Source organism: Polypterus senegalus, chromosome 1 (assembly GCF_016835505.1).
Source record: "Polypterus senegalus isolate Bchr_013 chromosome 1, ASM1683550v1, whole genome shotgun sequence".
In the NCBI taxonomy this organism is placed as follows: domain Eukaryota; kingdom Metazoa; phylum Chordata; class Cladistia; order Polypteriformes; family Polypteridae; genus Polypterus; species Polypterus senegalus.
In genome coordinates, this window is record NC_053154.1 from 130,999,850 (window position 1) to 131,014,767 (window position 14,918).

A 14,918-nucleotide genomic window follows, 5' to 3' on the forward strand; every position below is an offset into this window, starting at 1 on the left:
TTCACTTCCCGGGTCCTCCCTGAGTGGAGTTTGCATGTTTACCTCATGTCTTCATGGGTTTCCTTCAGGTGCTCCGGTTTCCTCCCACAGTCCAAAGACATGCAGGTTAGGTGCATTGGCGATCCTAAATTGTCCCTAGTGTGTACTTGGTGTGTGTGTGTGTGTGCCCTGCAGTGGGCTGGTGCCCTGCCTGGGGTTTGTTCCTGCCTTGTGCCCTGTGCTGGCTGGGATTGGCTCCAGCAGACCCCTGTGTTAGTATATCGCGCGTTGGACAATGACTGACTGACTGACATTCATTTTAATGTTAGAGATGTATATGAACAGAAAAGAAACTTCTACTATGGACCCACAATATATTTTATGTCAAAAAAACACTGCTCAGGATGCATAAAGCTTTATAGGGTTTTGTGACAGAGTTGTATTTGTCAACTGTGTTAGGCAAATTCTGGTTCAGACCCAGCATAGAACATTACCATCAATGCTTTTCAAAACTGCTATTTAACACCTGACTGTTTGCTTTTGCAAGCAACCAAAGATTAGAAGGAGTATAAGAACAAAAACATCTCTTTATGACAGTAATTTGGTGCTCTGTATTACTTATCCATAAATCCTACCGACACACATATTTAATCTGTTGCAAAAATTCTATAGGTTTAGAATTAACTTGAGTAGGAGTGAGATGTTACCTGGGGACAGTCCAGCATAACAAACTAAAGTGGATCAGTTTTCTCTTATGGTTGCAGAACTGTTCAAATATCTAGGAGTTATAGTTACAAAATACTGAAAACAGATTATAATCTTTTTATATAATATGCTACCGTGGCTGTGTGTTTGTCTGTCCAGGATTTTAAATCACCCATAGCTCGCAAACCGTTTGAACTAATGACCTGAAATTTGGTACACATATACTACGTGATGTCTACTGTCCAATTTCGGGGTGATGATTGACTTCCAAGGTTTTTCCTCTTTTTATTTTATTTTATTGTTGAATCAACTCTCGGCAGCGGCAAGCAGGTTGGCCATGCAGCACATGCATACGGGCACCGTTCTCATCCCTCCCACCTTTGCTCTCACTTCCCCTACCTCTTCATATCTTAAATCATTTTTAAGTCTTCAATCTGCCTCAAGTGCCACCTTAAGTGAAAAATTAAAGAAAACGTACTAAGTAATTGCAACATAAACACTGACTTAATCAGTTTTAACGCAAAAAGATGCAGATGAAAGAAGAGAAGAAGCGGACTGCTAGGGAGCTGCTCAGGAAGCAGCAAGCGCATCAACCTCTGAGCAAATGAATGCTAAACGTAAAGAGAAAGAGTATGAAAACTATGAATGCTAAAGTCAAATGTATTCACTGCATGTTATTGTGCAGTTCGCCATTACTGGTAGATAATAAGTTTTTGTATAACATTAACTCGGATAAACAATGTTGTTAAAAAAGTTTATCCTTCTTAAATTCCTATTTCTCTTTTGTAATATTCCTTTATATACTAACAAAATCTTTCCTAAAAAAATGACATGAAATTGTTACCTTGAAATGCAAAAGAATCATGTACAAAATGAGAATTTTGCAAAGACTTAGAGAGCAGTATGACACAATTTTCCAAATGAATTACCAAAATGTGAATGAATGAAAGTGATGAAACAGTACCAGTCTCATTAGTAATGAAAAGGAGACCTCGATCATACATGTTCTGTTCTCCTGTATTAACTAATTGTCAAAGATTTATTAGTGATACAGTTGGCTCAAAATAGAGTAAGCACGTAAGAAACAATATACATCCAAGATGCTACTGCCAGAAACTCTCAGATACAAAAATAATTTATTTCAGCCATCCTTAAACTATGCAGTGCTTAACTCATAAAAATTACTTGGTATTCGGGCCTTAAGAGATTTGAACGGTATATTGAGATTAAGGTTAGCATCTTTCCACCTCTGATGCAATGTTCAGGCACCACATTACATTTACTCTTTGCAAGTTACAAACTTTGTTATGAGAAATCTGCCAGACTTTCTAACCTTTCATCAATAGTTCTGGTTGAAACCAAACCATCTATTGATGATGAAGATGTAGGCAGCATTTCTAGACTTAGATCACAGTACATACCCCTAAATAATCCAAGATAAGGAATGGAAATCAACCATTGACTAGGTGTACTGTTCATCAATTTGTGCAAAGCACAATTACAATAAACCAGAATAAATCCATATCAAGACGCAATTGTGAAAACTGTTATCATCTGCCTGCTTTACAAGGACATTACAGAAATCTATTCACTTAAATCATGTTGGAAAAAAATCTTAGCATTGATAGGATTGTTTGGAGTAAAACCAGATGGAATGAGATTCTCTCAAGAAAAAAAATCCATTAAGATATCTTAACACCACAGCACTTACTCAACTTCTTATCTTACTCATGTGGAAAAATCCAATTCCACCATACATAACTCATTTTAATAATTGCATTACTTCTCTGAAATTTTAAAGAGATGTATTATTTTTGTAAGGAATAGTCCACACCTCTTTTAGAATATGGCAAGAATTAATTAATGATGTATTAAGATAAAAAAGACAGGCCTATGCTGTCTTTGATGTCTCAAATTTTAGAAAGGATTACTGTACATTGGGCACATAGCTTGACAAACTGGGTAAGGGTGTGGTGCTGATATTTATTTTATTTAATACTGAACATAAATGCAGGGAAGTAGCACTGCTTGAATTTGTGTTTGTTTGGTGTTAACCGTAATAGGTCTTTGGCCTGATTTCCCACAATTAATGTGCATACGATGACCATCCTGAAAGGTCACTTTATGTTCACTTTCTTAAAGGCCATTCTTAGCTCAGTGATGGACTGGTGCTATTTCTGTCTTGCACATAGTGCTGCTGGGATAAACTTCATACATCTAGTTTGAATTAAGCAGATTTAAGGATGTTATGTTGTGCTGTGTGCTCCAGAGTGCTACAGCCCACCATGGGTAATATCTCTATGAAATCTGTATGCATTTATGTGCATTTTCTGGTTTCCTCTCATATGTCAAAAAATTGAAGGTTTGGTTGGTTGATGAATATAAAGTCGCCCTGTGATATACTGGTGTCCCAAATAGGCCTGTATTGGTATGAGTAGGCTTGGAAAATGGAAGATTGACAGTGGCATTATGGCACAGAGGTTTGTGATGCTCTCTAAAAGCTTCTGGGACCTGAATTACAGTACATTTTCATTTAGTCACAGCTTGTGTGGAGTTTGTGTGAGTTTTTGGGTGATTTGTCTTCCTCACACATTCCAAAAGCATGCATTTTATTTATAATTAATGCCTTTTAATTTGCTTGGTAGGAATGAATTGGTGTGCGCGCTTCTAGAAAATTAACATCCCATCCAGGACTGATAACACTGCCGGGTAAGGTCTTTGCTAGGTTCCTCCTCAATAGGATCCACGATCACTTGCTCACCTACCAGCAACTGGAACAAGTTGGTTTTACGCCTAAGAAGTCTAATATCAATCGCATCATGGCATTGAGGGTTCTCATAGAGCACAAACGCGAATATCTGCAGAGTTTCTTTGCAGCCTTTATCAATTTTCACAAAGCGTTTGACTCAGTTGATCGAGCTGCCTTTGAGACATCCTGAGGGTTCGCGGGATCCCCTCGAGGTTGCTGAATATCATGGCTGGCCTGTACACTGGTACTGTGAGTACTGTGCAGCGTGGAGGCAGGACCTCTACATTTTTCCCAGTTGATTCTAGGGTTCATCAGGGGTGCATTCTTGCTCCTACTCTGTTCAATGCTTGTATGGACTGGGTGTTGGGCAAGGTTGTGGGGTCCATCGGCTGTGGGGCTTCTGTTTGGTGAAAAAAAATTCATGGATCTTACCTTTGCTGACGATGCTGTGATCTTCGCGGAGTCAATGGAGGCTCTGATTGGGGCATTTGAGAGACTGAGTGAGGAGTCTGAGTGTCTGGGCTTGCGAGTGTCCTGGATAAAAACCAAGATCCAGGCCTTTAATGACCTCTTGGGCACAGCCATCAGCAGTGTGTCTGTTTGCAGAGAGAGTGTCAACCTTGTTGAGGGGTTTACTTACCTTGGCAGTGACATTCATGTCTCTGGTGACTCTTCCTGTGAAGTCAGTAGACAGCTTGGGAGAGCATGGGGGGTCATGAGATCACTGGAAAGGGGTGTGTGGTGCTACTGATATCTATGCAAAAGGACGAAGGTCCAAGTCTTTAGAGTCCTGGTGCTTCCTGTCTTGCTATATGGTTGCAAGACATGGATGCTATCCAGTGACCTGAGATGAAGACTGGACTCCTTTGGTACTATGTCTCTCTGGAAAATCCTTGGGTACGGTGGGTTTGACTTTGTCTCGAATAAGCGGTTGCCGATGGAGTCCCAAATGAGGCACATTAACTGCATTGTGAGGGAGCGTCAGTTACGGCACTACGGCCACGTGCCACGTTTCCCTGAGGGTGATCCGGCTTGGAAGATCCTTATTGTTGGAGACTTGAGTGGCTGGACCAAGCCAAGGGATCACCCATGTAACACCTGGCTGTGGCAGATGGAGGGGCATATCCGGAGGGTAGGACTGGACCGTGTGTTTCACCGTGTAGTGGGTGCGGCAATGCACGGTACCAGTGCATGCTCCCCAACTCGACTTGTCAGGACTGATTCCTGCTTTGGCTTAAACATACTTTGACTCCTGGAATGGAATAATTGTAATATAAGTGACTGACTGACAAGATACTAATGGCTTGATTTCTGTGATCTTTGCAACTCTTTTTCATTTATAGGGGCTACAATCTTTCTCACTGTATGGGATGGTTGGGATGAATTTTTAAGAGGCTGCTTTATGGGACATAAGCACAAAATCCATCGTTGTCTCTCCAAGGAAGAGCCTGTTTTAAGGTGGGTATTCACTACCATTATTAAAGTTATATGTCCCCAGTCAACTCACTAACAGTGATGATGCTTCACAATTACTAGTTGCTAAGGGCAAACTTTCCAGTCTACAGCCACTGTAGACCTGCATGATTTTATTTATATTTTATATACAAAAAATTTGAAGAATAATAATTATTAACACTAAGTGATATTAAATTTTTTTTTAATATAAAATGACCTCTTTTAATTAAAAATTGTCTAAGATATCTGCACCATTCAGTCTTTACTGCTGCTGTTTCTTATGTATTAAAAGGTGCATTTATTTTGTGTTATTTTACTGTCTGGAAGCACAATAACATCTGTTGATTTCCTTTGAATTTGACATTCTTGTCTTCTGCATTCTAGAATTTATGCTTATTACATTACCAGTGTCCCTGTAATTATTCACTAGTATGTTTAACTTGCTACTATGAAATTTCTTTGTTGGGGGTTTAATATTATCACTTTATTCACAGGTACGTCATTATTATTCTATAATCGTTTGTGTTCATGAGAAAAAAAGGACTAATATGCAAATATATATACAGTATATAATCTATATACATCATACTATCTCTAGGCTTTAGCATGAAATTAAACTTAAACTTTGGAAAAGTTAAAGAATGTAAAAATGTTAACAAACTCAAAGAGCCCATTTGATCCAATCTCGCATCATTCCAGGGTAACACTGCCTTTCCTTTTCCAATTCCACCGTATTATTATTTTCAGTATAGGCAACTAGAGTTCTCACCCCTAGATCAATTTCACTGTACCCCTTGTATTTATTGTAAAACTCTTCAGTCAATTTCAGGTTCTACCTGGTATTTGTAAGTTAACTTTTTATTTGTGTTTTAACTAAATAGGAGTTAAATAAACCTGGAATCATTTTAAATAATAAAATATGCGATAAAAATGAAACTGACATGGCAAGGTTCTTTGTTGTTTTTAATATTTGGTGATTACCAAAATGTTTAATTTTTATATTTCAGATTTCAGCTGAGAGTTGCCCTGTACATTTCTGCTTTCTTAGGCCACTTGGAGCTGGCTGGCTGGCTTTTGAAGAAAGGAGTTCAGGCCAATAAGCCTGTTGGTGTCCATCCCTATAGGGCGTGGTGCCAAGGCATGGATCACAGTGATAACTTAAAGTGTCCAGTTCACACTGCTGCTGAGTCTGGGCAACTCCTTTTGCTCAAAGTATTTATCAACAACAACATTCTCTGCTTGGAGTGCCTTAATCCACAAGGTTTAACTCCCCTGAGGATCTGCATCAAACACAAGCACAAGGAGTGCGTGTTTTACCTTGTTACCAAGACGTGGTCTGTTGTGTCTTACCCTGGACTTTCTCTTCCAGTAGGCATATACATAAAAATAAAGCGCTGGATCTGTAGAGCTCAGAAGTACATTGCAGTTCAACGGTTCCTTTGTAGGACTGCCACCTTTAATACCAGGGTAGGAGACACAGTTCTGATTGATGGCTTTATCCAGACAAAGCCAAAAAACAAAGTACATGAATTATGTTACTTTCAACCAAGCTATACTTTGCCAGCACTCTGTTCAGAAACTGTCCAAAAAGAAAATAATGAATTTCCTAATGAAGCCTCATTCCCTCACGTTCAACAAGGAGCACATGCACAGAAACGCAAAAAGAGAAGAGTGAACACCAAGAAAGCTCCAGAAGCAGCTAAAAACACATGGAAAAGTCAAGTCCCTCTTCCCCCAATTTCCCAGGACACCAACCCTCGGCCACAGTTCATTTACACCTCTCCAGATGCTTCCTTTCTCCTGACATCATCCTTGCAGTCTTTTACACGGCACAGTGGATGGACACCAAGAGAAAATGCAATTTATTGTTTGGCCCGGGCAAGGTAATGTGTTAGACCTTTTAAATTAACAATTTCTTTCAAGTGCATTGATCATCATTGATTATTTCATATAATTAATTTAACAGTGAGTTAACAAGTTGGTAATGAATTAATTAAAAATGATATATATGGTGTATTTTTATCTGTCAATGTACTGTGATAGATTGTCCCACCCAAAGCAGGTTCCCACATCACACACAATGCTGCCAGGAAAGCTTCTGGCATTCCATGACCAACAAAAAGAAACAGTAGATTAATGTAAGAAAAGATAAATGGATAATTAAATATTTGGAGACAGAGAAAAAGCTATGTATTTAATAATGATAAAAAATTAAAGCTGAAAATAAGACTCGTTCTTTATCTGTAGTTAAATATTTGGAGACAGAGAGAAAGCTATGCATTTAATAATGATAAAAAATTAAAGCTGAAAATAAGACTCGCTCTTTATCTGTAGAGCTTTATTTGACTCTCATATATATTTATTTTTAAAACCTAGCTTCTTTAACAGAACGTGAAGTGTTGGCTTAAAGCATTTCCATATGTCACTAGATATTTTAAATGTAGTAACGATAATCATCAAAACTCTAAAGCAGAATAGAATTCTAAAAACATACTGTAGTCAGTTATACATGCATCTAACCATTTCTATAACCTGCATTTACCATTAATGGGTACGTTTGAAGAAGATACCCGATGAAGACTGACAAAGGTAGATAGAAATTGTCATACAGATAACTGAATACATTTATTACAAAATGACAGTCTAACAACTGTTTTATGTTTTTATGAGGGGGAAACCATTTTGTATTCTAATAAAATTAATAATATCATGGTAAAAAGTCACTTATTGATACATGTATTGTACCAGTAACCATAAAAGGATGCCAATGTGCCCCAAACCACATACACAGTAATACCCAACACAATTCCAAGTTCAAATAAACAATTTTTTATTTGATAACACACCTCTTAACACAAACTCCAGCACAATAAGCCAATCATGATTCTTCCTTCCTCCTCCAAAAGAGCACTGCCCACTGTCTCCCAACTCTAACTCAACTGAAGTGAGGCAGCGGGCTTCCTTTTAAACTAGACCAGGGAACTGTTTCTACTATCCTGTCTAGGTTGTCTAGAGCTTTTTCAAGTCGTGTGCAAACCAGGGCAGTCCTGCCCCAGCAGCTCCTTCTGGAGATCCCCACAGACCCTGACAGGGCTGCATTTTCAGACTTCAACTCCCATGCCACCTTTCAGGTCTCCTGATTGGCTTTAGCACTGAGGGACACTGCCACCTGTCATGTGGGGAAATGATCTGCTCCTGGTGAGCCCATTCACCTGCTCTTTCCATTATGGCCTTCTGGCCAGGGATGAGTCATTCCTTTATCCTGGCCAGGATGCCTGTCCTTCCTTTCTGGCACTCACATAAATAAAAAAAAAAAAATTAGGGATATCAAAATGTGTTTTTCCTTTGCATACCATGTCAGTTACAATGCTTTCCACATACAGTATATGAAATTTATGAAATATGGAGAAAGTGAAAATGGCCAAACAATCTAATCACATAGATAAGGTAAAGATGATCAAAGTAAAAGCCATACATTACTACAAGAATATATGAAAAGCCATACAGCAAACCACAAGTTTCACAATAGTAGCTGGTGGAATGGCTCACCTAACAGCCCATACCCAAAATGCTTCTTATTCTCTGTGAAGTGGCTTTAGCTGCCTACATCCAAACCAGTGAGCTTTCACCCACTCATTTCATTAGGAATTGACAGGAGTTAGCTACTTGTACCCTCCCCCCTGAAATGTATCCTGCTTTGTTAGTAAAAAGAAATATAAATGAATCGATTACAATGATAAATTGGTGGCCTGTCTTGGATTGGTTCTGGTCTTGCACCTAATGCTAGCCAGACAATATTCCTTACAGAACAAGAATTAATCTTGAATTAAATGGTTTAACGTGCACTTAGCCAAGTGAAAAGCGGATAGTGTACAGAACTTACAGAACTGATTAGTAATGAAACACAGCACTAAAGTAGCATACTGTGCAATGGGAAATTTTACTTTGTTAAAAGCCTACTTGCAAAAAAATAAGTAGTAAAAAAAATAACTATTTTATTATTTGATATGTACACAAAGTAAAGTTTAAAAAATTGTATTAATGCATTTTTTTCCAGTTCCTTTACAGAGAAACCTTGGCTTCGGCAACTTGGCATGGCAAGGAATTTGGCCAGAAGAACTGTGCACAACATAACATAAAATTTGCGTATCGCATCCTTTGACACACTATTTTTACTTCTGACTATTTTCTTTCAGTTGTTTATTAAGAATTAATCATTTGTTGCCTATCTGTGTAGCAGTTTAATTTGTCTTGCTATCAGAGAAAGTGTTAGAATTTTGCATTTTTACAATCCCTGTTCTCCAGGCAGAAGAAAGACATAGTGAAGAAATCAACGTTATGAGAATTTCACTATCTTGTACTAGGGTTTCTTTCCTGTTAGGTTAGTTAATTACAATGGATGACCTAACCAATCAAAAAAAAACATCTGTAGATCAGATTAACAATATGATATCTCTGATTAAAAACGTGTCTGTTTTTTATCCATTTATTCAAATCGATGTCTCTTCTTCTTTTTGCTGCTCCCATTAGGGGTTGCCACAGCAGATCATCTTCTTCCATATTATCCTGTCTTCTGCATCTTGCTCTGTTACACCCATCACCCGTCATGTCCTCTCTCACCACATCCATAAACCTTCTCTTAGGCCTTCCTCTTTTCCTCTTACCTGGCAGCTCTATCTTTAACATCCTTTTCCAAATATATTCAGCATCCTCTGCACATGCCCAAACCAATGCAGTCTCGCCTCTCTGACTTTGTCTCTCAACTTTCCAACTTGAGCTGACCCTCTAATGTACTCATTTCTAATCCTGTCCATCCTTGTCACACCCAGTGCAAATCTTAGCATCTTTAACTCTGCCACCTCCAGCCCTGTCTGCTGCTTTCCGGTCATTGCCACCGTCTCCAACCCATATAACATAGCTGATCTCACTACCGTCCTGTAGACCTTCCCTTTCACTCTTGCTGATACCCGTCTGTCACAAATTACTCCTGACACTCTTCTCCACCCATTCCACCCTGCCAGCACTCTCTTCTTCACCTCTCTCCCACAATCCCCATTACTCTGAATTGTTGATCCCAAATATTTAAACTGATTCACCTTCACCAACTCTACTCCCTGCATCCTCACCATTCCTCTGACCTTCCTCTCATTCACACACATGTATTCTGTCTTGCTCTTACTGATCTTCATTCCTCTCCTCTTTAGAGCAAGCCTCCAACTCTGTCTCCAAAATAGTAAATTAGCTGCCAGAAACAGCTACTGAACAGGTGTCAATCTTGTCTGAATTAAATGTAGTACAGCACATTAGACCTTTACAGAGCTTATGAAAATAATACATAAACCTAAAGGACATTATGCCTCTGTTGATGATTGCAAGCAATATCCGACCTTAAGAAGAAAGAAAAATGTAGAGACAACACAGCTTGCCTACTATTATCTGTTTAAATAGTGGGAGACTGGCTTTCTCTATGTGTTATTATTCAGGTCAGCAGCTTATATCAGAAAGCATGCCAAGTAACAACATGGTAGGAAAGTAATGTATTTTGTAAGTACTTCTTACATTTCTCCTTGTTTATACATTAAATGTTAGGGCACCATGGTGCCTCGTTGGCCAGCAATGCTTCAGAGTCTTCACTTTGAATCTTGGCCCCAGTCAATGCTAGAGTTTGCATGTTGCCTCCCTGTGTGAGTGGATATTTCTTGGTCCACCCACATCTCAAAGATGTGCATGTTCTGTTAATAAGCAACTCTAAATTTGCTCGTATAGAGTGAGTTTAGGTATACAGGGGTGAACAAAAATAGGTTTAAAGTTGTGAGTATGCGAAACAGACTTTATTCTTCTATTATTATTTATTAATTATTGTATTAGTTATTTGTGTTACTTGTCTTCTTTTTATTTTTATTGTTAAAGTGTGCTTGAGTGTAGCAATTATCACCTACATGTCTTTTTCTATATGAACAACTGTAAATCTATTTTTGCTCACCCCTATATATGAAAGTGGGCCTTATGATGGATTGGTGCCCCGTTCAGGGCTGCTTCCTGCCTTACATTCAGTGCTGCTGGGATAGGCACTGGCTCTCTTAACCCTCAACTGGATAAGTGGTTTTGAAAATAGGTTGTTGGACGGCTGGCATACATAACACAAAGGGTTCAAATGCAATGTTCTTGCAATAAACACCTCCTCCCAGAATTGTAATTCATATCTGATTCTATAAATGGAAGCAACAACCTACTGACAATGGTGAGTCACACATTACTGATACAGATTCTGTGTGCTGAAAGTAATGATTTTCCACTGATTTCAGAAGAAGTTTTTTAATAGTGAACATCCTGCAATGGACTGTGAAGCATTTGTAATAACTCATCTCCATTGTTTTCAGCCAGGTGCATCGGGGTTTGATGCTGACCTGGGTCAGGTCAGCCATGGTATTGCAATAACCTGGAGTGTATTCTGGCTCAAAATTGGATTGCTAGAGTGATTCTACCATTCAGTACAGCATCGATTGCTTGTGTCCTGATCTGTGTGTTGGTTGTAGAGCTGTGACACTTTGGTAATTAATGCAAAATGTAAACTTTTGGTCCTATCAGTATAAACATCAGTTTTCACATGCTCAGATTCAAGCCAGAGCAGAGTACTTTAGTTCTTCTGGTGATGATGTCTGGAATGTGAATGCCATTAGATGCTCTACATCATACTGTAATTGAAGTAAAAAGGCTTCCTCAGCCAAGCTGAGACATCAATGTAATTATAGTGGTTACTATAAAGTGGACAAAGACAGACAGAGATGTTAACCTGCATTGCCTCCTCAAAAACTTGAATACAGTACAATCCAATAGAGCATCCTTTTTGAGCCTGTTGGCGAACAAGAAGGAGCAGAAAATGCAAAGAGTAGAATGTAGTCCCATGAAATGAAGCCGGCTTATACTGTGAATTAGAAATATAGGTGGAGAAATACAGGAATTGCTTAAATAGTTTGCATGTGTAGTGTTATTAGAGGGATGACATTTCAGTTAGTAACCTAAGAAGTGGCTGCAATGTCAAGAAGATGTAGTAGCCTTCTGAGCCAAGACAGTTGCACAGCATGTTTTTGAGTATCCACTCCCTCTTGTAAATTGATGACTTACAATCACAGATCCAGCAATTCTGTGCTAGTGGTTGGTTTTTGGATGCAGGCAAAGTGGAGAAGGGCTGGAAAAGACAAAATCGACATTATCAACTCCAAAATGTAGCACAAAATGAAATGCAGAATTTTGGTGTCTTTTACTTTCAACAAACACACACCATCTTGCCATGTTGTAAACCTCCATTTATGTCACCAGTAAAGGCAAAAAAGCCAGTTTAAAGATATATAACTAAATAGAGCAATGATGAATATAAATGTTAGAAGATTAAAAATGACACATTTTAACTAAGTACCTTGCTAGGTCAGACTGATTAGGTGATCTGACAGAAAGGCATTTGCAAAGATCATCGAGTACACATTGATCTTGGTCATGTTACAGGAAATATATCCAATAATTTCACATTCATTCTGAATTTTTTGGCTATTAACTTTATCAATTATCAAAGATCTTGTTAAAAAATCCGAATAACATATTACTGTATATGTCCTTCCTTGAGTGACTCTATGCGCTTTACTTGTGAAAGGATTAACTGATTGATACATCTGAATACCAACAAACCTTTTCTTTTTGAATAAATTATTTTATGAGAACTTCAGTTTTACTAACTATGATTACTTTTTTTTTTTCGGGAGATGGCTCAGAAATTCTAGTTTGGAAAATGTATTCTAGTAAAAGTTGTTGACAATGAAAGTGTTAGAAGGTGTACATATTAGATTGGAAGCATTTTCATGTTGAGTACAATTGCTTGTAGTCTGCCTTGTTCTGACGATTCATCTTACCTACTGAGTGTTACAAGGGTTACTGTGTATGCACACATCGTCATTATGTTGTGTTTTCTCATGTGCAGCATCATGCATATAAAAAATCATGTGACTTTTAACCCATGGGCAGCAACATTGTTTGATGAATTATTTTAAACTAACAAACTATGCTACTAATTCGTTATAGTGTAAATTATGTCAGAAATGACCATAGGCACCATAAAATATGTCTGCACTCTAAAAAATAATTCCGAGGACCTTTAGCCAATACTTAAATGTTTGGAAGGTATACAATTAAATTTAATGAATTGCAAACATTATTTAATACATTTAAACTACTGTAAGTAGTTTGAGCCCCATTTCATTATTTCACTGATAAAAAGCAAAAAGTTAATTGTGGTAACTGAATCAAGTTGTTTGAGTGATGTGATTTCTCTCCAACTTCATCTCAAATGAGATGTCTAGGTTGCTACCAATGTAACATCTTTGTACAAGTCAATGGCAGTTGACCTGCCCACTGAACAGCTTTGCCTGTGGTGCAGAAACACTCACTTAGAATTAGTATTACTTTATTTACAAACACATTCTTACCATCACAGTGATGTCTGTATACAGGCTTTGGTTTAACACATAACAGGTAATGCTTTTATATTAAGTCACAATTTAGCTTGAAAATGGTAAGAGATAATGAGATAAGACATTTACAGTAAGAGTGTAAAATGGTGTTAACTGAAAAATTTATATTCATGAGGTACATGACACATAAATGGGTGGCAGTGTAGCTGCCATGCAGTAAGAAAACAGGGGTTTGTGTTCAGTGAGGGACAGATGATGGTTAACATACCCTTACATACTGGAAAAAAAAAAGTACTTTGGAACAATTTTTTTTTTGTGCTGCCAACTTAACAACCCAAGTTTATATGGTGTCACAAGAATGAGACATACTCAGATAAAGGTTTGGGGCAGCCACCCGTATAATCTGGTATCCTGGCTGCAAAATCTTTTTATAGAAATACAGAGCACTGAAGTGCATACAACCGAGTCCAAAACAAGACTGAGGGAAAAGGGAAAAAGGGCAGGCTTTTAAAGGGGAAGACAGGAAGTGAGGTCATAAGGATCGGGCACGTGTTCATCACTCATTGGGTCAAGCCTGGACGTGACATCAGAGGGGCCGGAGCTGGTAAGGTCTGTTTCCATTGGTTCGAACCCGGAAGTGATGTGAAGAGAGCCAGGTGGAATCTCCCAGGAATGGTCTACAGGGAAGGGAGAAAAAAAGTCAGTGCACTCTGCCAGCTCCTGGCATGCCTCAGAACTGCCTTCACTCAAGCCCTTTAGCTGCCTCCCATGCGCATGTGTGTGACGATGGCTAATTATTAAGTATATGGTAATTAAAAATACTTTTAAATGTAAAGGGAAAACTAATTCACCTTACTCAATGAAGAGTGTTGAATTTACTTAATTTTAACAGAGAATTACATTACTCAAAAAGCTTGTAATCCGTTGTGTTCATTTTTCCAACACAGAATTTTAGATTATCAAATTATGCCACTCATAAGCTACTGTTTATGGATAAACTGTAAGTAATGCCTTCTACTAACGTTTACTTAGCTACTTCCTCTGACAAGGGAAACACGTCTATCAACATGTCCTACCTCAAGGTTTTTGAGTTTGTTAGATAAATTAATGAAAACAAAAGATGCTGTAGCAGCCAGGAGACTAGTGCATCAAACAGTCAGGAGGGACCGACTGCCTACAGTGTTTGCTGTAGAGGATGCCACCTACAGATGAAGTGGTGTGCAAAAGCAGGAAGCCACAAAAATCAATACTCATAATAAATAAAGCACACTCCAAACAACAATGAACCACCAAATTGGGGACACAAAAACAAATCACAAAACACAAAAACAAACTGAACATGCAGAAACAAATCAGAAAACATAAAAGCAAATTGAGCGTACAACAACAAATCAGAAAGCACAAAAACAGATTGAATATCCAAAAACAAACTGAATATGCACAAGCAAATCAGAAAACACAAAATCTAATAAAATATGCAAAAACAAATCAGAAATAACAACTGCAAATGGAAAACCATACAAAAAAAAAGACTTTTATGCAAACAAATTAGGAAACAAAAAGAGCAG

General features: G+C 38.1%; 1 protein-coding gene across 1 annotated transcript in view; it reads left to right on the forward strand.

The window, feature by feature from the left end:
• LOC120532192 (protein ANKUB1-like) overlaps positions 1–9,057 on the forward strand; it is a 70,316-nt gene extending 61,259 nt beyond the window's left edge. The window contains exons 5-7 of the mRNA XM_039758055.1: positions 4,777–4,891; positions 5,896–6,771; positions 8,946–9,057. Of these exons, the coding sequence (XP_039613989.1) occupies positions 4,777–4,891; positions 5,896–6,771; positions 8,946–9,027 (1,073 nt within the window). The 3' untranslated portion in view covers positions 9,028–9,057. The remainder of the gene's footprint in view (positions 1–4,776; positions 4,892–5,895; positions 6,772–8,945) is intronic.
• The last annotated feature ends 5,861 nt before the right edge of the window (positions 9,058–14,918 follow it).